This window comes from Eumetopias jubatus, unplaced genomic scaffold (assembly GCF_037043125.1).
Source record: "Eumetopias jubatus isolate StellerSeaLion01/CBP00866 unplaced genomic scaffold, mEumJub1_p1.0 scaffold_6, whole genome shotgun sequence".
Lineage (NCBI taxonomy): Eukaryota > Metazoa > Chordata > Mammalia > Carnivora > Otariidae > Eumetopias > Eumetopias jubatus.
The window spans coordinates 33971991-33997542 of NW_028274812.1; the positions used below are offsets into that span (position 1 = coordinate 33971991).

The following is a 25552-nucleotide window of genomic DNA, read 5'->3' on the forward strand; positions in this document are numbered from 1 at the left end:
GGCTATATATATTTTACTTTTACATCAAGTCTGCCAGCTAGATTTCCTTAAGTCTGTGAATCCCTTACTCCTAACAAGACAAGAGATACCAGATGGATAAAAAATGCAAACATTAAAAGCTGAACAATACAAGTTCTACAACAATGTACGAGTGAATATATTTATAATCTTAGAGTAGGATAACCTTTGTAAGTAAGACACCAAACTCAAAAGCCGTAAAATAAAGATTGTTCAGTTTGACTACATGAACATTTAAAACTTGAGAGTGGCAAATATTCTGTAATGAGTGGCAAATACCACAAAAAAGATGGAAGACCCATGAAAAACCTGAAAAACACATTTATTACGTATGTAACAATATACTCTGTTCCTTAATTTATATAGATATCATATATCAACATAATAAGATTAAAAGCCCAATAGAAAGATGAAAAATATAAACTGTTCATAAATAAGAACCTAACTATAAATAGTAAACATAAAAAGATAATCAGTTTCACTTATAACCAAAAAACTACAAATTAAAACCACAAGATGCAATTCCTTCAACCTGTCAAAAATGTTCCATTTTGGTGATTCTTAGAGCTGGTGAGTATGAGAATAAAAAGCTTTCTCACGGACTACTGACAGGAGTATTAATTAGCAAATACTTCTGGAGTGTTATCTGCAGTAACAATCACTTAAAATATATCATCTTTGACTTGATAATCTCAATAACTCAACTCATTGTTTACAGTAGAAAACAACCTTGGTATCCACCGTTAGGAGACTGGCTAACTAAATTATGGTACATCTGTATGACAGAATAGTACAGAGTTGTTAAATACATGTATAGGGGTTCAAAACAATGAATCCACTTTCTAAAGCTGAGAAATCAATTAATCCTAGAATCAAAGCCCACAGAATTCCACACCTGGAAGAAATCATAGGTATTATCTTAAAGAAGAGAAGAGATCACACAGCTAGTTGGAGTAGTAACCAAGCCTAAAATTCAAGGATCCAAATAAAATTATTCATTTCATTCACATACACTGAATATAAAAGTCGCAGAGAAAATTAAAGTAACCCTTTCCTTTCCTCTGATGAAAAACAATGCTCAACTAACAGTGAGATGACATTCATGATAATTTTCTAAAAATATCAATTTATGCTACCAATAAATGAGCAGACATAACTCAGTGTTACAGGAAGTTTAAAGTGTCTTAATTCTCAACTAATCAAATGATTACTCTATTTTACTAGAAACATCAAACTTTCCTGGATTCTGATCTTGCTATTCCTAAATCCATTTCTTTTACACTGGAATCAATGTTCACACATAATTCATGTCTCATTTGTTGTAGACAAACCACTACATTTTAAAAAATTCAGGTATCTTTCTAGAGCAAACATACTCAATCCTAACAAATAAATGGTTCTCCACCCTGGAAACATACCAGAATTTTCTCTATGATGAAAAGGAGAAAGAAATAAAGGGGGGGGGGGGGAAGGCTGAGCCTTCCTAGGAGACTGTTAATCCATAGGTTTGGTTTTGTGCATACATATGTTGTTTACTCAACTTCTAAGTAACTGTGGTGTGCTCTCAGAATTGAGCCCCAGGGATATTAACTGGTACATTATTGTACATCAATATAGTCTCTGAAAATCTTGCTATCATCCTAAATAAAAGGGTTCTTTTTAAAGTTTCCTTCCATATGCCTTTAAGAATGTTTATGGTAGATCTAGCATATCTGGTGACCACAATGTTTCACAGTTTTCCGTGACACTGAAATCTTGGTTTGGCAATGAGAAGTTATCTATCTAAGATTAATGTACTTTAGATACCATAGATATAACTAATACCTCCTATAAACTAGGTTGGTGGACAAGCTGGAGAATTTCAGTAGTTTAAGGGTTCAATTTAGGAGATAAAATTTAGTTTAAATATTATGAACAGAGGTAACAATAACATTCTCTCTGATAAGTACCAAATACACTTAAAAATGCTATCTGAAATTATATAAAAATCAATATATGCAAAAATTAATACTAACCCTACCAGATGAAATAGTTTTATTAAAGTTTGTATAGTTTACTTCATCTTTTGTAACTTCTACTACTTCAGTCGCTGACATATTAAGAGGTTTTAAACAAAAAACCAGACACTTTAATAATGTTATGTTTTACTCTTGCTGGGGACTATTCTGAAAAGAAATCAAATGTCTAACAAAGAACAAGAAAGGAAGATACATAAACATACAAAATGAAATATTTAAAAATTTTACAAACCCAAAAGAGACATACCAAATATTTATAATACAAATGTTCCAATATAAATACAAGTATATATGAAAGCAACTCAGCAATAATGCTGAATTTAATAAAAAATCTGAAGAAAATGAGATGAGGGGTGCCTGGGAAGCTCAGTCAGTTAAGTGTCCGACTCTAGATTTTTGGCTCAGGTCATGATCTCAAGGTGTGAGACTGAGCCCCAAGTTGGGTTCTATGCTGGGCATGGAGCCTGCTTAAGATTCTCTCTCTCCCTTTCCCTCTTCCCCCCATGCCTGCTTTCTCTCTCTCAAAAAAAAAAAAAAAAAAAAAAAAGAAGGAAGGAAGGAAGGAAAGAAGGAAGAAAGAAAAAGAAAGAAAGAAAGAAAGAAAATAAGACGATTATGGATTAAAGTATAGTGAGGAAGACTTAACTCACACATATTTAAAATTATAGTTTAGGAAACTGGATACATTTTTATCTAGAAGCATTTTTTGGAAACTTTGTAAAACCTAAATGCCTGTTATTGACAACTTATCAAGAATAAGACATAATATTTTAGAAAGCACACTATTTCTTAAAAAGAAATAGATTTGGTCGGATTTTCTCTTCTCGTGAAAGGCAACTCACTAAAGCACATTATAGACCAGGTGCTTATTTTCACTCTCTTCTGAAATTAAAGTTATATCTGCAAAGGTATAAAGCCAGGAGGACAAATGGAGAAGAGAAGTGGCTGACAGGTGAGAAGTGATAGCGATGTGTGGGGAAGGCAGGAGTGTTGACCTACAGGATAGAGTGGGTGGGCTGCAGCCCAGGTGCCTGAGAAGAACAGGACCAGAGCAAACGGATGTACTGGGCAAAACCCAAGAAGGACTCAATCTGGTGGCAGCAGGTAGGAGAACTCCCTTAGTCTGCTCCCCACTCTACCACTCCACCCACCAAAGTAACTGCCCCTTCAACAACCCTGCCAGAGAGTAGAGGTTTACCTTGTAGAGAAATAAAATCACTGAGTGTCTGAATTCTAGAACAAACCTGCCATGGCAATGGGCGGGACAGAAAGCACAGGAACTAAGCAAGAGCCGCATATTCCAACCCAGTCCCCTCTGTCTCACACAGAGACTGCCAGGGAAGAGACTGGTGGAAACTGAAAGCCTCCAGAGAAGGACTCAGATGCCAAAAATGGGTATCTCCCTGTGAAAAAGGTGGCTCTTCGCTTTCTTATCATACAGTGAAGTCCACTCATCTCTAAGTCCCACCCATGGAAACTGCTAACTTTTTGAGTGCCTTTTTCTTAAAGGAGACAGCCAGTCAAGGACCTGACATTTGTGGTGAGGCTCCAATAAAGCAGAGCAGAGACTAACTAATAAAGAAATTAAGAAGACATAAGCAGGGAACAGAAGAAAAATGATCACTAGTATCCTCAGATAAGAAACAATATTGCTTCAAGTAATAAAAAGATGATGCCATTTAAAAGGAGGGGAGCCTTTTACAAAGATGGTGCCGAAGGCTAAGAAGGAAGCCCCTGCCCCTCCCAAAGCTGAAGCCAAAGTAAAGGCTTTGAAGGCCAAGAAAGCGGTGCTGAAAGGCATCAACAGTCACAAAAAAAAGGAGATCCACACGTCCCCTACATTCTGACGACCCAAGACACTGCATCTGCGGAGGCAGCCCAAATATCCTCGAAAGAGCGCTCCCAGGAGAAACAAGCTTGATCACTATGCCATCATCAAGTTCCCCTGACTATTGACTCAGCCATGAAGAAAAGAGAAGACAACAACACATTTGTGTTCATTGTGGATGTCAAGGCCAATAAGCACCAGATCAAACAGGCTGTGAAGAAGCTCTACAACACTGATGTGGCCAAGGTCAACACCTTGATCAGGCCTGATGGAGAGAAGAAGGCATATGTTCGACTGGCTCCTGACTATGATGCTTTGGATGTTGCCAACAAAATTGGAATCATCTAAACTGAGTCCAGCTGGCTAAATCGAAATATAAATTTTTTCACCAAAAAAATAAATAAATAAAATAAATAAAATAAAAGGAGGTGAGACTAGAAAATAAGAAAAAAACTGCTGAAAATTAAAAAAAAATCAGAGCTGTAATTAAAAATGCAACATAAGTTTTGGAAAATAGAGTAGATATCTCTAAGCAAGTAGAATAAAAAATCAGAGAAGCAAAACAGAAAGAAAGTATAAGAAAATCAAGGGGTCAATTCAAGAGGTTTAACACCAGAGTAGGACTTCCAGAAAGAGAAGAGAGAAGACAAAAGAAGTCAACAAACTAGTAATACAAGAAACATTTCCAACAACTGAAGGACATGAAGCTCCACAGTAAAAAGCCTGAGTAGTCTGCATGATAAATGGAAAAAGATTCACATCAAGACATGACATCACAAAACACGTGAACATCAGGGATGGAGAGATGGTCCGGATGTGAGAAGATGGGGGAACGGTGCTTTTAATTTCTGTGGGGAAATGGTTCTCTACCTAGCATTCCACACCTAGTCACAGTATGAATCAAATGTAAGACCAGTAATACTGACATGCAAGCAGTTAAAAAAAGATGCTTTTCATCAACCCTTTCTTAGAAAGTTATATAAAAAGATGTGTTTCAGCAAGATAAGAGAACACTTAAAAAAAAACAAGTATGTTTAAAAAAATGAAATACAACATAGTCTGTCAGCAAAGAGCAATTTCAGGATGAAAGCTCTGGATAAGGCTTAGAGCAGAACCACCCAGATCACCATAGGTGACTGCTAAGTTGTAGGAAAAAGGGTTCAAGGAAAAAAAGACACAGATAGCAGGTTTAAAAAAAATACACTTGGGCTTTTGACAGAAAGACACGGCAGATTTATTGGAGCACTGGTAGACTTATGATACTATGAGCACAGAAAATAAAAAAAAAAATCAAAACACAAGAAATTACTGACTCCAGGAAAAACAGTCATAAGAAAAAAAAACTACTCTGCTCAGCAGTGAACAAGATTTACTTACTCATAATAACATGAACATGGAAGACGGGGAAAAATTTTTTTTGAAATGTGAAAGAGCTACTGAACCGGTAAAGGGTAGGGATGGATATGGTAAGAGCTTAATCCTGAATGACCCTAACAGGAAGGAAACAAACCAGACCTAAAATTGATGGAGTGACAAACAGCTGAATACAGATGTAATTCCTGAAAACGAGGGATAAAATGTCAGAAGCAGCAGCTAAGGAAAGTTGCAAGTTCGTGTGTATGGGGAACCAAACGTGAGTGTGGGGGCGGATGGGGAAGGACTGTATTACGTTCTCACTGTCCCCAAACCTAAAGATGAGAGCAAAAACATTCCGCTTGTCTTCCTTCAGCATGTGATGAAATATATGAGCGTTTTAAAATTTTTAATGGTAATAACTCAAGGTCTGATATAGATCATGGCCCATAAAAGGCTGATTTTGTTTCACTGAAGAGTTGATTTTTTCCCTGAAAAAGTTAAAATATTAAAATATTAAGCTATGCTAATGACTTAGTCTCTATATGCTTTTTCTCCTCCTTCCTGAAAAAGAAAGATAAGCATTCTTGCGACACCATCTCCTACATTAGAAAAACTTCTACTAATGAAAGCTTTTTGTAATTCTCAGAAGGCTCTGATGAATTCTGAAACTGAGTCATTGTTACCTGTTCACTGAGCTTCTGAGGACTTCATAAACACACAGGTAACTTGTTTAGTGGTTCACCTTTAGCTATGAAATTTACATCACCAATTGTGGAAAAGATAACTGTCAACTACACACCTCATAGCCAGATCTTTTTTGGGTGTTAAACAACCAGAGGGTGTACTGGAAAGTGAATTCAGCCAGAAGCAAAAAGAGATCCTTGGATTCTAGTCCAAACTTTTCCTATTAGCTAAGTGAACTACCCACTTTAGAGTATTTGACTTCCCTGGGCCAAAATTTTCTCACATGTAAAATCAGAGTTAATCTAAAATTTTTTTATTATGAAAGTAATTACTATGTATTCCTGAAACCAGATCATTAAAAAGAAAACCTAATCATTTATAATTCATTTATAATTGTAAAAAATCATTTATAATCACTCATAATCTTAGCCCCCCAAGAGAAGCACTGTCATTATTTTGGTCAGTTTCATTCCATAATATGCTTTTAAAAAACAATACCAGACATCATACAGAATAGTAAATCTGAGTTTTTTTCACTTGCCAATATTAAATATTTAACATCCTATAGATAGATAGTAATTTATTTTACCCATATCCTACTGTGGTTGTTCCCAATCTTAAATACTATAAACGGCACTGCTCTCTTTTCCTTGTAGTCTTTATCTTTGCATATTCTCTTTGGTTAATTCCGTTAACATAAATTCCTAGGACTGAAATTCTTGAATTAAAGGGTTAGCAGCATTCAAGACTTTTGATGCCTTCGCCAAACTGCTTTTTAGAAAGGCCGAGACCCTTTATATTCCTACCAGCTATGTAAGAGAATAAACTTTTCATGCACCCAAACTAAAACACATTTTTTTCCAATTCTGACCAATTTGATTTTTAAAAATAATATTTTGTTTAGTTCTACACTTCTCTGATCATTAGCCTAGATTACTTTAAAAAAATATTTCTGGTCCTAAAATACTGATTGCTTTATGATTTACATTATCACACCAAAGACAATTAATAAGAAAAGGCACTTGAAAAAGGTTAACAGGCTCTCTATTATTTATAACTTCTAAAATATTGCATGATTATATAATCTTAAAAATAGTGAATTAAACAGTAAAATTTCTATTTTATACAAAACCACATTATACGTTTTTCATGTTATTTTATAATTTTTTATATATATGATCTCATTAGAGATAGCTGAATATGTGATTTATTTTTTTAAAAAGAGCATAAATTTAGACTCCTATAGCTTATTAGGACTGCGACTTAGTTCTGCCACTGCCCAGAATTAATAAGTTAATTCATTAACTCTTTATGCACCTCAGCTTCAGATAAAATAGTGATAGTAACAGAAATCTGCACTGTTATCACCACGAACTTCAAATAATGGAAGAACACTGTTACCCTGTAAAAACACCATGAAAATCTAACATCTTGTTGTTTCCATAACTGTTATTATTCTGAAGAGAAATTCCAAACAGTCCTGTGGAGTAAGTAGAAAGAATATTGCTCTGGTTTGAGAGTGAAGTTAACACCAAAGCCAGAAACAGAACTTCTAGCTCCTCGCCTTAAACTGAGGCTACACTTCACATTATCAGCCTAGGACAGAACAAACTGAATCCACCTTCCTAACCGTTCGCTGACCCTGCGAAAGGTACAATCTTATCTTCTTTATAAGATTATTTCTCTTTACTCATCCTATATTAAAAGGATGTACTTCAGTACTTTTCTTCTGAAAAGTCTACATCTAACACAACCCCATCAAAAAACATTAACCTTCAAGTTTTCAAAAAAAGAGCATACTATCGGAGAATGAGGTGTCATATTCCGAAGAAATCACTCTATTATTTATGACGGACTTTTAATATTTTGAGTGTGTGCTAGGAGAAAAAAAGTAGATATAACATATTAAATGTCAGTCATAAAGAGAACTTGCATCGATTAAAGGAAAACCTGGATAAATATTGACAAAGATGCACAGCAGCTTTATTTGCATATTCCTATAGTCTTACTAATTATAGGACTTCACAAATTAAATACTGGCTAAGTTTCCAACCAAGATCTCTCGTAAAAAAGATAAAACAAAACCCCAACAGAGAACACTCACTTTTATTCGGTGATCATCCGTGTCTGCAACTGTTGCTACTCTAATAAACATAGGATTTCTTTTGTCTATGACTTCAAGCTTCATTTTTTTCTGGAATCCATGTGGAGGTTTCTGTCATACAGAAAATTTTACACGGTAAGATTCACAGGAAGAGAAGGTGGGCTCTGTGTCACAGAGACAGATTAAGATGAGCTATTTACAGAATCAACCTTCAAACTCGCAAGTTCCTCCAACAGCTTTGGACCTTACCCTCCCTATCAAAAAACACAATCCCAAATCACATGGCCAAACCCCGAGGCAACAGAAACAGCCAGAGCACCCAGCCACAGGAGCAGACAGAAAGCAAAAGATCTTAAGATAAAATTCAAAATGTTGCAGTTATTTGATTAGCCATAGGGGAGGCAAGACCTTTTTCTCATTAGTTAGAAGGAGGTGTCTTGGCAAAAACCAACAAGTATTAAAATAATTTATACAAAGAGAGGAAAGAACTTTAAAGTGGCAGAGAAGTGACACAGAGATTAGAAATGATCATGAGACCAAAAAGCAGATGTCTTTAAAAAAAGAAAATTAGCCATCAAAACATGCAAGACCCCTTGTTAAGAATCCCTCTTGTAAGAACAGGAATGAGTACGGAGGACCTTTGCTCCTATACCTTAGCTACCTATGCCTCAGTACTTAGCAGAAACCTAGAAACCCCCAAAAAAGTGACAGGCTGTAGAAGGCAAGGTGATTGTTACGTTAGGCAAATTGCTTAACTTTTCTGAACTTCACACCCCTGTTCTTTAAACTGGGTAGAACAAAACTGTGGCTCTGAAAATTAAGTGTGAAAATCATGTAAAGGATAAAAAACAATCAATGCAAGGCATCCGAAGGCCAAACTAGAGAAATCATAGTTTTCTTTCTGGTATCAACATGACAGGAGACATGCAGACTGATAGTGATGTGATTTTATCCAGTTCAAAGCAAAGTACAATGCAGTTCTTCTTTGCAATAGCTTGAGTTAAAGTTAGAGAGTCAGGTAAAAATTCTTAAGTAGGGCATGACTCTATTCATTTTTAGATCCTAAATTTACTATCAGATACGTCCTTTAAATGGCTTTTCTTCATGTAATATACTTTTTTCTCTCAAAAATTTTTGATGTTCTTTTCTGTATGTGGGCCCACACGTCTAATTAATTCTATCATTAAAAACTCTAGCAATTTGTATATGAGAAAATCATTTAAAGAAAAGTGATGTCTATGATAGACTAATTATGCTACATTAAAAATATTTTTAAAATATTTAATATTATTTTTCTTGAAATTTACAGAAACACAGAAATTATAAAGGAAGTTGTTAGAGATGAAAAAAATTTAAAATATATTTCATTACTTTAGAGACAAAAAAATGTAAAATATATTTCATTGCTTATTCTTCCCTTGCAAAGAAATCAGGTTTACTGTGAATCTTACCAAGTTTTATGTAAGATGCAATGACTCTGGTTAGAAAGATACTATAAAAAAAGCAGGTGACCTTGTATTTTGATAATTAAACATGCTGATTAACAGCAATAAAATGAAAAACAGCATCTCAGCTTGCCATAAACAAATCTAAAGGAACCATTAAATATAATTTTCATTAGAAAATATCCTGTCTTGTTTTGGTTTTTCAGAATATCTAGCTGGAAAAACAGAAGTCTGCCATAAGAACACAACAACTCATTCCACAAAATAATTCAAGCAGAATTATTTTCCAAGGAGACAAGTCCAAAATGAAGTACTTTCTGGATGTAAACAATACGAAGTCAAAAACATCTTCTGTGGTCTGCTGTTTCCCTCCCCCACTTCCTATTCTGGTTCACTTGTACTATCTCTTTCTGTTCTTCAATTTCAATGAATGAACACTATTGTCAACACAAATTAATCAAATAGTGTAAAACAAATTAACTCACCACTTTGAAAGCTCTTGCAGGAGCAGGTAAAGAATTGGTTTCTTCTAAGTACTTATCCCAAGAAAAATGTTTCACGTTCGGATAACCTAAGAAAGAAAAAAGTAAATCCTGTCAGGTTTAACCAAAATGACAGTGAGAACCACAAACTGACCTGTAAAATTATGATATATTATTGTATAACCTAGGAAGTTATGTTCATATTCCACATAATAACTTTAAACTGAATAACACACTCAGAACTAACTGTAAAAATTACATTACTTTCATCTTAATCAAGACTCCTCTATTACCTTTTATTTTTAATTTTTTTTAAGTTTTATTTCATTATGTTATGTCACAAACCTCTATTACCTTTTAAATGAAAATTTAACATATATGTAAATGTATAATTTATATTCTCAGGTAAGTCCTATATACAGATACACATAAGCCAAAAGGACCCTTTAATGTCCAATTCTAATTCTACTAATCTAGGAAAAATCCCATGTACATACAGACAATGCACAGATGTTTGTTAATGTAAAAATGTAAAAACAATTTTAATAACCATAATACAGAAAATGTACAAATATAAATATATATATATTGCATATGAACTAGTACATAGGGACTAGAAAGCATTTAGTAAAAAGAATGAGGCAGATTTACATATACTAATATGTGACATATTCCAGATATACCATCATATTGTTAGATCAAACAAGCAAAATCAAGTCATAGTATTTTTTTTTTAAGATTTTTATTTTATTTTTAGAGAGAGAGAGCATGAATGGGGAGAGAAGCAGTGGAGAGGGAGAGGGAAAGGGAGAGAACCTCAAGCAGATTCCACACTGAGCTCAGAGCCTGAGGGGGTGCTCAATCTCAGGACCCTGAGATTATGACCTGAGCTGAAACCAAGAATCAGATGCTCAACCGACTGAGCCACCCAAGTGCCCCAAGTCATAGAAGAGTATTAATAAAATATGTAGAAATAACTATCCCTCCTTCCTCTTGCCTCCTTTTGTTTCCTCCAGAGCTCAAAATCCATGAGGCAGGCATGAGCAGGAATTAACAGTGGCTCAGTGGGGTGGGAAATTGGCTACATTAAGAGGACTGAAAAAATAGGTAAATAAACTGAGATAAAGGAAGGCAGATTTCTTACTGACTGAAAAAAGAGGTATAAATAGAGAAAGTAGGAAACTAGAATAAACTTAGGGGTCTTGGATATGAATTGGAACTAGTGATATAAATTCATTGTTTTTAATATCTAAATAGATATAGAAATATACATAAATATAATTTTTTTATATTTTACATGAATGTATTTCCTAACTATATCCTCTGAGGGGACAGAAGTAGCATCATCCCAGTAGCAATGAGCACATCTACCATTTAGATTTTAGTTTGAATCAAGGAAAGTACAAGATAAGCCTAGCTGTGCCAGAGAGTAGGAGGTTCTCCAGAAATGATTAGAACATGTCGAAGGACATAGTAACCACCTTAAAGGGACTCCCACTGGCCAAATCTGAGAAAATCTGGACATGAAAGTAAATAATGCTGGTTACAGATTATAACTCATTGATAAAAACAGTAATGTATGAGTGCATGCAGAGATAAATAAATTAACTGAATGAATACATGGGAAGATGATAAAGCTATTCTTTGCAGAAGAATATCAACTAATTATGTACAAGGAATAAAAAAAAATAGCATTTAGCAGCTGTCAGAATAATTCTTACTAGAAATATCAACAGATGTTAAAACTAGTGGGTGATGCAGGGATGAAGTACAGGATATTCACACAATCTCAAAGTATCTCTCCACAAAATAGTTACTAATTACAGAGAGAAAAAAACTGTGTTAGTGGAGAAGCCCGGCAAACACCATCTCTTTTTTTTAAGATTTTAAAAATTTATTTATTTTAGAGAGGGAGAGCGCACATGCATGGATAAGCAGAGGGAGGGGCAGAGGGAGAGGGAGAGAGAATCCTCAAATAGACTCTAAGCCAGGCATGGAGCCCAACGCAGGGCTCAATCCCAGGACCCTAAAAGCGTGACCTGAGCCGAATCAAGAGTCAGACACTTAACCAACTGAGCCACCCAGACGGCCCTGGCAAACACATCTTGATCAATTAATGGTTAAAAGATCAGTAGTGAAACAAATGACATCATGTGCAACCTGACAGGATGCAGTGAGAACACAGCGCTGTTTCTGTGATGTTCCTGCCAAAATATATAATTCAGATCCAATCATGAGGAAATGCCAAGCATATCCAAATTAAGTAGCATCCTACAAAATGACTAATCTGTGGGGTGCCTGGATGGCACAGTTGGTTAAGTGTCTGACTTCGGCTCAGGTCATCACCTTGGGGTCCTGGAATAGAGCCCTACATTGGGCCCCACGCTCTGTGGGGAGTCTGCCTGTCCCTCTGCCCCTCCCCTGGCTCGTGCACTCTCTCTCTCTCAAATAATTAAATCTTTAAAACAAGACAAAACAACAAAATGACTAATCTGTAATCTTCAAACATACTAAGGTCATGAAAGCCAAGGAAAGCCTAACTGAAGGAGAGTAGAGGGATATAACAACCGAGTGCAACGTCTGATCCTTTTAGTACAAATGACATCATTGATATAACTGACGAACTTGAATCGGTCTCTGGGTCAAGGGTATTCTTGCAACTTTTCTGTACCTTTGAAGTTATTTCAAAATAAAAGTTTAAGAGCAAGTATGCAAACATATTTCTATGACTACAAACATTTAACAACGTATTTTTAAGGACCATATCTTGCACAATTTAATATTCAAGCTGACTGCACATGCATGGAAGTTTGTATATACAAAGAGGCAGAAAGATTTTTCTGGAGAGATACAAGGATACACTCTTAAACTATGAGAGAGAACAGCCTCTATTACCTCTATCTTCACTCTGAAGTTTTCAGAACAAGCATGTATTAATGTACAACTGGATACAAGGATACACTCTTAAACTATGAGAGAGAACAGCCTCTATTACCTCTATCTTCACTCTGAAGTTTTCAGAACAAGCATGTATTAATGTACAACTGGATAATTCAAAATAAAATCATTTTAAAAGTCACAAAGACTTTAATTTTGGAAAAAGAACAGTAGACATGCTACATATTTTGAAAAAAAACCATGAACATGGGGTGTCTAGCAGGGCAGCTGAGGGGACTGATGCAGGATGTAGCAAGGGTGGCAGTAGGGCAGCTGGGACCCTTCTCAGACAGGACATCAGAGATGCAGCCAGGAAACTTCCCTTAGAGAAAAGGGACTGGAGAAAGAGCAGCTTTGTTGTCATGGCACCGAAGAGTGACATAAGCACAGGCCTTGAAAACCATTATTTGACAGGTTGGTTTTTTTTAAACATTTTTTGTATGTATGTGTGCTAAAATATATAGCACACAAAATCTATCATTTTATCCATTTTTAGGTGTACAATCAGTGGTGATAAGCATATTCACGTTGCTGTGTTTGGTACTTTTGAACTTTTGGGAAATTTGGATTTTTTAAATGTGTCAAAAAGCTATGGCTTTTCCCTTCCACTGAATTATAAAAGTCCATGAAAGGAGACAGATGACTTGGTTATTTGCCTCCTATTAGAAGTCAACAATGATGCCTTACACCAGCCCTTCCCACAGTACTTAAGCCAGCACTGTGAAGACATAACCAGGAACCTCCTGTTCACTGGTTCTGTGTTTATTTACCAGATCTCTGATTATGACCATAAAGGTGGAAAAGAAAAAAAAAATGGATCAATACTAAGTGGGGAAATCTAAGAGTCCTCACAGCAACTCAGATGGTAACAGTGACACACAGGTAACTACACGATCAATATTCACTGGCTCCTAATACTACGTAAGCCACAGGACACGTGAGAGCTGTCCAGAAAAAATCCTCCAGGCAGCACCACATTTGAGCCATGAAACTGTTCATATCTTATTTTAACACTTCGTTTATGCTAATGCTCTTTCATCTTCAAAACAGCCCTATAAATCCATAAAGGACAGGGGATTTTTGTCCCTAACACAGGAGAAAACTCAAGAAAGCAGAAGGGACTCACCTCACCCATCACTGGGATGGTGTAAATGGTCCCCTAGGTGAGTAACTGATCAGACACTAAGACACGGTACCGAGGAACTGGAGACAAGCCCCCACATGCAATCAGCTGTTAGAATGGAATGAGACAGGTACTGGAAGCTCCAAGCTGAGTCTTTGCTTCTTCTATGCTGCCGGCAACAACCACAAATGAGCTTGAAGCAAACCAAGAAGCTATCCTTCGCCTGTGACAACGAAGCTGTCATCATTCACATAAGTACCCGTAAGTAACCACCCACAGCGCAGTGACGCTTTGTGTCAGCTGAGGACCCTGTCTTTTCACCCAGGTGGTAGCCGGGGCACCTTCACCAGGGATATGCCTGGGAACCTGCGGTCTTAATTATGGACATAAAATCAACTCAATGTGACGTACAGAGAGACTACTTATTGGCAGTTAGACTGTTCCCTCTCAAAAAGAAAGTGAGGAAGCTGAGAAGGGGCCACGGGGCCAGAAGCAGACAGCTGAAGGATCTGAACACTGTAGAGAACAGAGAAGAGGTGCTACCAGCAAAAAGGTTGGAACCAACAACCCAATAGAAAAAGGAAAAGTGAGTATGGGAGTTCTGGTTCAGGTTATTAAAAAAAAAAAAAAAAAGTCTAAAGCCTCAAGTTCTCACTTAAATGTGAACACTGTGCTTCTGTCAGGCTTGCCTCACATGTGGGTCAAGGCTCCAACCACAAGTGGCTGTCCCCTATGTCCACTCCTCTATAGTATTATACAATGCACTTCTGTGATTAGACAATATATTTAAATGTATATTAATGTAAGATCTAGAAATGAATTTCAACTTGAGAAAATAAAAGATCTTTTTAAAAAAAAAGAACTTGGGGGCGCCTGGGCGGCTCAGTAGGTTAAGCATCTGCTTTCAGCTCCGGTCATGATCCCAGGCTCCTGGGATCGAGCCCCACAGGCTCCCTGCTCAGTGGGGAGTCCGCTTCTCCTCTCCCTGTGCCCCTCCCCCAAGATCATGCACACATACTCTCTCTCTCAAATAAATAAAATCTTTTAAAAAAATTTTAAAAATTAAAAAAAAAATAAAATAAAAAGAACTTATTTTCCAAAGAAGACAACCTTTGATACTGTTATGGACTAAACCAGTGAATATACTTTCAGGTGTCTCAGGGGTCAGCAAACTACCACCTGTAGGCCAGCCGCGTGGTCTTTGCAAATAAAGTTTTACTCCAACAAACTATGTTCGTTCTAGGGCTGCCTTTGTGCTAAAACTGACTTGAGCAGTTGTGACAGAGGTTGTATGACTACAAAGCCAAAAATATGTACTCACTGGCCCTTTACAGAAAAAGTTTGCAGACTCTTGATGTATATGAAGAATATTAGACACATAAGGGACACCTGGGTGGCTCAGTGGTTAAGCATCTGCCTTCAGCTCAGGTCATGATCCCAGGGTCCTGGGATCGAGCCCCATGTCAGGCTCCCTGCTCAGTGGGGAGCCTGCTTCTCCCTCTGCTGCTCCCCCTGCTTGGGCTCTCTCTCTCTGACAAACAGAAAAAATCTAAAAAAAAAAATCTTAGGCACATAATAAACACAAACCTGGTGGAGTAACAAGCGTTCTTCTATGTTCTTTACACCAACCGACTGGATGAATGTGTGGACTCGATGCTTCACACCTGCAGTTATATAAATCACAAAATTATAATTATCAGGATGAAGTCTCAAATACAAGTAAATGTGTACATAAATAATCATATCGGCAAGCAAGCTAAAATTATGTCAGCATCTTGTAAGGGCAAACGTGCAAAAAGCTGGAAGCTCAATCACCCTCACAACACAAGCATGGTATTTCTATCATCTGTTACAATGGCAGAGGCCAGGTATCGGGACGGCGTAGTCCCTTCCTAGTCTCACCTCTTTCTTCTGTCATCTTTACTTCAGTCAAGCACATATCTTCGTAAGACCTCTTCAGCAGCAGGCATTAGGTGGCATCTGATTCCTTGCTCCTGATCAAACTGTTCTCTGTATTCCTCATCTTAACATGCAACTCATTTCATTCATTCATTCGCTCACTCATTCATTTAAACACTGAGCGCTTACAATGCACAAGACACTGGGATAGACACTGAGGATAGAGGAACACAGAAAACATGTGCAAAGTTCCTGCTTCGGTGGGGTCTGCAGTATACTGGGAAGACAGGAAATAAATTAACAAAATATGCAACTTTGGAGGCACAACACTATGGGGATAGGAAGTGGAAGAAAGCAGAGAGCAAAAATGGAAAGGCACCCCTGTATACAACAGATTTAAGGTGGCCTCCCAAATAAGGTGACACCTAAAGGAAGTGAAGAAAGAGAACTGAGCCGCTCAAATGTGTAAGAAAAAGCCATTCCATGCAGAGGGAACAGCAAGTATAAAGGCTACGAGGTGGGAGTCTCACAGCTGGGTCAGGAATAGACTAAGGGAAGCAGAGAATAGGGAAGAGTATTAGAGGAAGGGCCTTTAGGCATGATAAGGTCTTGGGATTCTACTCAGAGCAAAATGATATTTACTAGAGTATCATGCTGGGGTTTTAGGCAGAAGAGTGGCATAATCTAATCTATGTTTTGAAGTAATTATTCTAACTGCTTTGCAGACAATTAACCACACTGGAAATGACATGAGGCTCTTAGAAGGCTTTTGCCAGAGTTGACAATGGTGATCTGGACCAAATTGCTGGTGGTAAAGATAACAGGAAGTGGTCATGTTTTTAGGTCTATACTTTAAAGAAGAACCAACAGGATATGCTGGTAGATTTGATATAGAATGCGAGCGATGTGAAGAAGTCAAGAACGTTCCAAGGTTCGGGGCATGGGCTGCAGGAAGAATTAGGACCATTTCCTGAGACGGGAAGACTGCAGACAACAGTTTCTGGCATTGCAAACAGTGAAGAGATTTGTTATCAACATATGTTTGACAGACAGGGTAAGAAGTCAAAGAGATAATGAGCATAAAAATCTGGAGTTCAAAGACAAGATCAAGGGTAAAAACACACATGTGGGAGTCATCAGCATTTGGGATATTTAAAGTCATGAACAGAAATGAGGCCATCCAGAAAATGCATATAGAGAGAGAACAGAAGAGGTAGGAGGCAAAGAAGTCCAAGAAGAAATGTCTGGAAAATAAGAGAAGAGGAAAAAAAGAAGAAAGAAATCAATGCTGATGCTGGATCAAAGAAGAAAAGAAACAAGAATTGATCACCAGTTTTACCAATGTAAAGGTCTTTAGCATTCTTGACAAGGCTGTTCTGGTGGAGTTGGGGATAAGAAAGGGCAGAAACCGGAATAGGGACTGTTGTTTGTTTTTTTTTTTTTAAGATTTATTTATTTATTTTAGGTGTCGGGGGCGGGGAGAAGCAGAGGGAGAGAGAAACTCGAGCAGACTCTGAGCCGAGCACAGAGCCCAAGGCGGGACTCAATCCCATGACCCTGAGATCACTACCTGAGCAGAAACCAAGAGTCAGACACTCAACCGATTGCACCACCCAGGCGCCCCTGGAATGGGGTGGGTTTAACAGAAAAATGGAAGGACTGCTGCAGATGGAGTCAACTAGTAGAGAAAACATGCTTAAGGAACTGTTTTAAAAGGAAACCAAGAACAAAAGGAAACTTGTTTTTGTTTTTGTGGGGAAATACACGGGGAAGCTGGATGAGGCATACATGGACATTCTCCGTACAACTTTTTTTTTTTTTTTTTAAGTAAACTCTATCTCCCAACGTGGGGCTCAAGGTCACAAGTCTGAGATCAAGAGTCGCACTCTCTACTGACTGAGCCAGCCAGGTGCCCTCCTCTGTACTATTTTTTAAGTTTAGAATTGCTTTAAAATAAAACTCTTTATAAAAGATGGGAAATATTACTTCATTTATTCAAGAAATACATGCCGAGCAACTGCCATGATCAGGGTAGTGTTCTAGGTGCTAGGTCTACAAGGGGTATCAAAAAACCCCAAAATCCCTTCTCCTATTTGGATACTGATAGGAATAATTTAACAGAGAGGGATGACCTATTGATGGAGAAGACAGAAACGACTCGGCGGGAGGGAACAGACTCTCAGGCATGAGAGTGGGCCCCCAAGGCAGAGGCAGGCACAACACCCACAGTCACAGAGAGAGTTCGGTCTATGGGCAGAGATCAGGAATATACCCACCAGACAAGGTAGTGGGAGTACACGCACATCTCTGCTGACAGTCTTTTTTTCTCAATGACCAGGAAACAAGGTTACCAGTTGAGAGGGAGAGTGGGGAAGGAAGTGAGAGAGGTTCGAGGGAAAAAATGGAGTGGAATTTAGTGGTCCGGAAGAACAGACAGGAATCGGTTGAGCGGGATTATGGGGCAGGCCTTAAGGCCCCCCTGAGGTTAGCAGTCATGACTGTGACATCAGACGAGGGAGCGTGTTGTGCCTTTCTCTACAGCTCCATTCAACCAGTCAGGTGCAGGCATAAAGTAGACACAAAATGAGTTCAACCAGGGTTGGGATTTTGCCAGGCAAACACAATATAAGGCAGTAGAGGCCACAGTTACAAGGGAGTACTTATAACAGGATTACAAAATAAATGTATAGGCATCTAGAGACATATCACAATTAAAATCTGTAAAAAAAAATTTCCCATTGGTGTTCTCAAAGTTCAAGGGCCAAATGGTTGAGATATTCAATGCATTGCTAGCATATTAAAGGCTATGAAGTTATACTATAAACAAACAAGTTTCAAATTATTTAACTTAGTATTCCCTAAAAACATTTAACTATAATATTCGGCTTTAGTGGGCAATCCATTAACATCACATGGAACACTAGTGTTCTGCAGAACACAGTTTGGAAAATGTTGGTCTAAAGGATGCCAAAGAGTCCAGTCTTGCTCTGTTAACCAGATCCATTGAGCCTATGCTAAAAAATCAGGAAATCTCAACATAGCTCTCTGGATGGAAAACTAAAAGATAGAAAGCCAGAAAGGTAACACAGTGGCTAGAGTTTCTGGTGAATAAAAAAAGCTTATGACTACTAAAAAACAAAGAACTTTCTAAAAAATGCTCTAAGTGAATGAGATCAACATATAATCACCTCTTTTCAAACCAGCTTTCAAATTAGTAGCCCTGAACAGTAACAAGGTGAGCTGATATAGCCTCAATTTAATTTTGATTTTTCTCAGAATTATTTCAGTGAAAAATACCTTTAAATTTATAGTTAAAGGTTTCTTCCTTTCTCTTCCTGTATTCACTTGTTATCTCCTACCATCCTTCCCCACGCTATTATTTCTCTTAATCTATGTATTAGGGTTATGTGTATATGTGTATGGCATTATTTTAGAAATGTAAAAAGAAAACAAACACTGGTCAATGCTAAGTTCATACAGCAATTGGTACATTTCTTACAATGATATATTTTCATAAAAGATATTTTAATATACAATTCCTTAAAATACCTTCTGTTGTGGGAATGCAAATCGGTGTAACCACTGTGGAAAACAGTACGTAAGTGCTTCAAAAAATTAAAAACAGAAATACCATATGATCCAGTAAATCACTATTGGGTATTTACTCAAAGAATACAAAAACACTAATTCAAAAGAATACATGCACCCTTATGTTTATCACAGCATTATTTACAATAGCCAAATTATGGAACCAGCCCAAGTGTCCATCAATAGATGAATGGATAAAGATGTGGTAAATACATACAATGGAATATTATTCAGCCATAAAGAATTAAATTTTACTATTTGCAACAATATAGATAGATCTAAAGAGTGTGATGCTAAGCAAAATAAGTAAGTCCGAGAAGGAAAAATACCGTATGATTCCACTCATATGTGGCATTTAAGAAAAACAAACAAAGGGGTAAAAAAAAGAGGCAAACCAAAAAACAGACTCTTAACTATAGAGCACAAACTGATGGTTGCCAGAGGGGAGGTGGGTGGGGGGATGGGGGAAACAGGTGAAGGGGATTAGGGATACACTTATCTTGCTGAGCCCTGAGTAATGTGGGTAATTGCTGAATCACTAGATTGTACCCTGAAACTAATATAACACTGTATGTTAACTATACTGGAAATGAAATGAAATAAAAGCATTCTGTTATAAATTGTATAAACAAGGCTATAAAGCTCTATTTCCAGCTATTCTACTCTTTTCTGAGACAATCATTTGGTTATGGATTATTACTGATTATGTATTGCCTCTATTTCAGAGAAATTCTTATTTTATTTTAGAGAAAGGCATTAACTCACATAGGGCTCATTAAAAATAATAAAAAGAACACATACACAATAGTTGTCTACTTTTTTTCTTCCCAGTCTAACACAGCTTGTATCAAATAGTTTTTATAACTACCCGCCAGGCTCATGGCGATTAAAGTAACAACGGTGACATTACTAATTCTTTTGATTTTATTGCATTTCTCTATAAACTGCAGTTAAGGAAAATACTGTGGTGTATCTTGGCCACACATTCCTGTAAGACTCGAAGCTTATTTAAGGTTTTAATGCTGCCTAAATATTGATCAAAGTCACCATTTAAAATCAACAGGAAGCCATCTCAGTAGAGAAAACAGAAAGAGCCCTGTTCCCATCTATTGTACCATACTCTGCCCGTCAGCCAACAACACTTTATTGAGACTGAAGTTGGAAGACTGGGGAAACCCTTTCTGCTACTACTGTAAAACAAGTCATCTCTTAGTCCCATCTAGTGTTCAAAGGCAGAAATGTAGCCAGAAAGAAATGTAATTATAGAAGAACAACTGATGGTGAGAAGTTTGTAAACTGTTGATCACTGTACCCTCTTTTCTTTCTTTTGGGTTTTTACATATATCATCAAAGGAGTCTGTGTCAAACATTCTTTTAAGTCCATTCCTGGGGTGCTTGGGTGGCTCAGTCGTTTAAGTGTCCAACTCTTGATTTCGGTTCAGGTCATGATCTCAGGGTCATGACATGGAGCCCCGTGTTGGGCTCTGCACTCAGCGTTGGGCTCTGCACTCACCGAGGAGTCCGCCTGGGGGATTCTCTCCCTCTGCCCCTCCCCCCCTCCCCTCATTAGCACACGCTCATGCTCTCTCTCTCTCTAATATAAATAAATCTTAATTAAAAAAAATAAAGTCCGTTTCATAAGTGAGTGCAAATTACTCATGAAGGCTGCTAAGATCTAATCAGACCTAGACTGGTAGACTTTGAAAAGGTCAGAAACCAAAGAAATCACTCATGAAAAACTCGTGTTTGTAATATAAGGATAAAGAGAGTAGATGCTAAGATATTCATTTTACGGAAACATAAAGAGGTTAAAGTGACTTCACCAAGCCTTCCAGGTGAAAAGAAAGAGATCCTGGTTTTATCAAGTCAGAGCCAATAGTTCAACAAAATGCACACACGCTGGGCTCTGCAAATCTAGGCAGAGAGTCAAACAAGAACATTTCAAGATGCTCACTTAAGGAAAACATTAAAGTCTTCATTTCAAGCAATAATGGTTCAGATTCTTTGAAGAAATACAGGACACTTGGCCTCACCTACTCCCTGAATCCGGAGCATGATGACTTGATTTATTTCCCAGCACCTTGCTTTCCTGGCTCGGGTATGCACCAACTCTGACAGGGGCCTCCGTTACTCTGTGTTTCGCTACTAAACCCCAAACCTCATCAGGCTGAGTTATGTAGTTCTTCTTTTCATCCCAGTTCATTTCCAATCCCATTCCCCATAGTAGCTGTTTTCAATATTACTAATTTGCTTTAGGCTTAAAACGTGATTTTTCACTAACACAGTGACTCCTTGGGAAAGAGGAAGGAGACGCCATGTCATTACGCTACTCTCAAATTTTCCTGTCATTTCTTCATCTCCTTCGGGCTGACAGGGAAGGGAGTTCATTCCCTGCCCCCCACCCCACCCCCCCCGCCCCAGGTTAGCTCTTCTGACAGGACCACAAGCTCAGATATCTCCCTTATGGTGTCCTCATTTCTTCAGCCTGAAAACCAAGCTCAAAACTCTCTTTGTGCAGGGAACCCTGCCCTGACTATTGATTGCCCCCACCCCCCACCCCACGCCATAATCCACTTTCGCCTTCAGGGCCAAACTTCTCTGCGTGAAGTCTCTTGCAGGCATCTCTTTAATCTTCTGCAAACTAGTGTCTGCTTCTAAAACTTTTCTTTTCATCCTCACAACACCCTATGAGATATGTAGTAGTATCCCTTTTGCAAAGGGGGCAACTGAAGCTTAGAAGAGTACAGTCACTTACTAAATGGATGGGCTGCCAGTCCCCAAACACAGCTTTGTTTGCCCCCCTGGGCCTAAATATGAGCAAATGCTTTCCTTGGCCAGGAATATTCTATCCCAACATCTAAGTACTGATTCCTATCATCCTTCATGGTCCAGCTCAAATCCCACAGCCTCCAGGAAGCCTTCCCCAAGAACCCTCCATTCAATCAGTCAGTCCTTCCCTCCACCCGCCACCTTAGACAGCAAGTGGCTGGTTCTACTAAGCATAAACCACCTACCCTGCAGCCTAGACGGTGGAGTCTGTAGTTTCTATCCCTCCCCAGACCCTGAGCCCCTCAGGGCAGGAGTGCAGAGCTTAGTTTCTTTTCATCTCTGTAACTCATGACCACCATCAACCCATGCTTCTCAAATGATGACAAACCTATTAACTTTGACACTGCTCTCAGAAACTGACAACATGCTGCAAACTTTTCAACATTACTTTGGGGACAAACATAGTATTACTATTACTCTCAATTTATAAATGTAAAAGAACTCCATCTCAAAACAAAACAAAACCAAACCACAAAAAACAACAACAAAGTTTGGAGATAAAGGCCCTAGCCTCCTGTTTGTTCTAATTCACTAACTCAATGCTTCTCTTTTTCATAGATCTACTTGTTGATTTTTTTGCCCTGCCTCACCTGGGAGACCAGACCGAAATTCAGGGACAGCTGAAGCCGCAACCTCAATGGTGACAGCTTTTCTACTCAACAATCAGCTAAATCCTGGCCTTCCTGGTTCCCATAAGATGAGATCACATGAAAATAAAATTTCTAAAAAGAAGGTTCCTGGCCAGCGCCTGGGGGAACGGAAGGGATGTTCCTTCACATCAGCGCTCCGCTGCGAAGCCCAGTTTTCAGGCGGCGGAAGACAGGAGGAGAGGCGGCACACTGCTCTGGGAGGACAGCAGCATCCTCGCCTGGATGGTGTTCCTCCCCGGCTTTCAAGTCCTTTCTAGTTCTACTATTCGGAGCTATTTAGGATTATTAATAAATCTAATGACTGTCAAGGGGACAGAATTAAGCAGCTAGCAATTACCAGTATAATAAAAGCACATAGGAAACCCAGCGGTAAAGCAAAATTTATTCTAATATATACTATTTTCCTTTCATGAAAAACTACTTCAACTCTGCATAAATTTTCAGTTTTCCTCTCTGGAAGGAAGAAATGTTTCATTGCATTTGTACTACTATAAATGTACACGGATTTTATACAGTTGACCCCTTGAACAATACGTGTTTGAACTGCATGGGTCCACTTCTATGTGGATTTTTTCCAATACATACAGTACTATAAATGTGTTTTCTCTTCCTTATGATTTTCTTAATAATATTTTCTTTTCTCTAGCTTACTTTACTGTAAGAATACAATATATAACACTCATAACATACAAAATACAAGTTCATCAACTTGTTATGTGATCGGTAAGGCTTCCGGTCAAGAGCAGGCTTTAAGTTGGAGAGTCAAAACTTAAACACAAATTTGTGACTGCACTGGGAGTGAGGGCCCCTACCCCCGCCACACTGTACAAGGGTCAACTATACACATTTTCCAATTCCCACTAAGGTAAAAAAAAAAGAGGTAAGATCACTATCCAATTCAAGAGCAAAAAAAAAAAAAAAACTCATTTCCAAACTATTTTAAATTGGGAAAGCAATCCAATTTGTAACCTCAATTACATACCTAAACAAGTAATTTATGCAGATAAAAACCATTCCAAAATTCAAAGATCAAAGAAGATAATATTAAATAATGCTGGAGAAATTCCAATGCATTTAAGTGATTTTCACTGTGCCATAATTGCATATTGAGAAAGAGAACACACTGTACTCTTTTTCTGCTTTTTCTGACAATTAACAAAATATGATTTCATGTCAATAGTGGAAAGTGTAAGTAAATCCTCAAAGTACATTCTGTCCTAAAAATAATTAGTTTGTGCTCATAAAAGTACAAAAATCAGTGTTAAAAGAGATCATTTTTTTAAAAAAAACACAATATCTTTCCTATTCCCTAGGCATTTCGCATCAAAGAAAAATGAATGTGTCAAAGTCTTCTAGGCTTTTCATTACTTTTTTCCAGAAGAAAGTTTTTAAAGGAAACATCTTATGTCAAATAAACAACTTACACTTTTCAAACTCTCTAATACATCTAAGACCACAAAAATAACATTTACCCATTTTGTTTAAATCAGACAAAAGCTAAAAAATAAAAATCTCCCTAAATGAATCAGAACTTTAAAAATAAAAGCGTTCATTTTAACAAATTCTAGTAATTGCTTTAAAGTATCACTTACTTATTTTTACTTTCCTAAAGATTTTATTTATTTATCTGACAGAGAGAGACACAGCAAGAGAGGAAACACAAGCAGGGGGAGCAGGAGAGGGAGAAGCAGGCTTCCTGCTTCCAGCTCCCTGCAGAGCAGGGAGCGCGATGCAGGGCTTGATCCCAGGACCCTGGGATCATGACCCGGGCCGAAGGCAGACGCTTAACGACTGAGCCACCCAGGCGCCCCTCACTTATTTTTTTAAGTATTTATTTAAATAATCTCTACACCCAACATGGGGCTCGAACTCATGACCCTGAGATCAAAAGTCACAAGCTCTTCCGACTGAGCCAGTCAGGCGCCCCTAAAGTATCACTTTATTAAGGGATCTGGTCATCACTTTGGTACTGTCATCATTATAGCACATCAAACACAGCAGGGGAGAAACACGTTCAACCTCAGAACAGATTTATAGTGTTACTAAATTTAAATGTTTTCTCATCGATTCCCTCACTCAAGTTAGGTACAGATAATTTTGAATAAAACAAAAACTGCCAATTAATAAGAAATATGAGGAACAGATGAACATGGTAAGCAATATGAGAATTCAATCAGCAAATCCAGACTGTGGAAGACTCAATAGGACAAACACTCTGGTTTCTTCAGTAAAAGTTACAAGGGGCAGAGAAAGAGGAATAGGAATCTATAAATTAAGAGAGGAAGAGAAACATCAAAATAATCACAATGTGTACACCTCATTTGGATTTAAAACCATCAAATCTAAAAAAAAAAAAAAAAACAACCAAAACACAAAAAACCAAAACTAAGACAACTGGGAAGAATGTTTAAGTATGTTAATAACATCATGGCATTTATAACATTATGAATTTGAAGAAAAAGAATCCCTATGTTTAAAAGATACATACTGAAATATATACAGATGAAATGCTATGCTATCTGGAATTTGCTTCAAAATAATCCTGAAGTGGGGATTTTAGGAGAAGGAATACAGAGAAAACAAGAGTGAAT

At 37.6% G+C, this 25552-nt stretch overlaps 1 protein-coding gene, 1 non-coding gene and 1 pseudogene across 8 annotated transcripts in view; 1 reads left to right on the forward strand and 2 right to left on the reverse strand.

Annotated features, from left to right (window-relative positions):
- Positions 1 to 25552, reverse strand: part of L3MBTL3 (L3MBTL histone methyl-lysine binding protein 3) — a 118350-nt gene that overhangs the window by 40427 nt on the left and 52371 nt on the right. For all 7 annotated transcript variants that reach the window (XM_028125354.2, XM_028125353.2, XM_028125352.2 and 4 more), the window contains 3 exons: positions 15583 to 15659; positions 9939 to 10024; positions 8009 to 8119 (listed from right to left, as the gene is read on the reverse strand). In XM_028125354.2, coding sequence (XP_027981155.1) covers positions 8009 to 8119; positions 9939 to 10024; positions 15583 to 15659 — 274 coding nt within the window. The remainder of the gene's footprint in view (positions 1 to 8008; positions 8120 to 9938; positions 10025 to 15582; positions 15660 to 25552) is intronic.
- LOC114225629 (large ribosomal subunit protein uL23 pseudogene) lies at positions 3743 to 4228 on the forward strand (annotated as a pseudogene).
- Positions 24811 to 24883, reverse strand: TRNAK-UUU (transfer RNA lysine (anticodon UUU)). Its single transcript has one exon. It is a non-coding gene; the product is annotated as a tRNA-Lys (tRNA).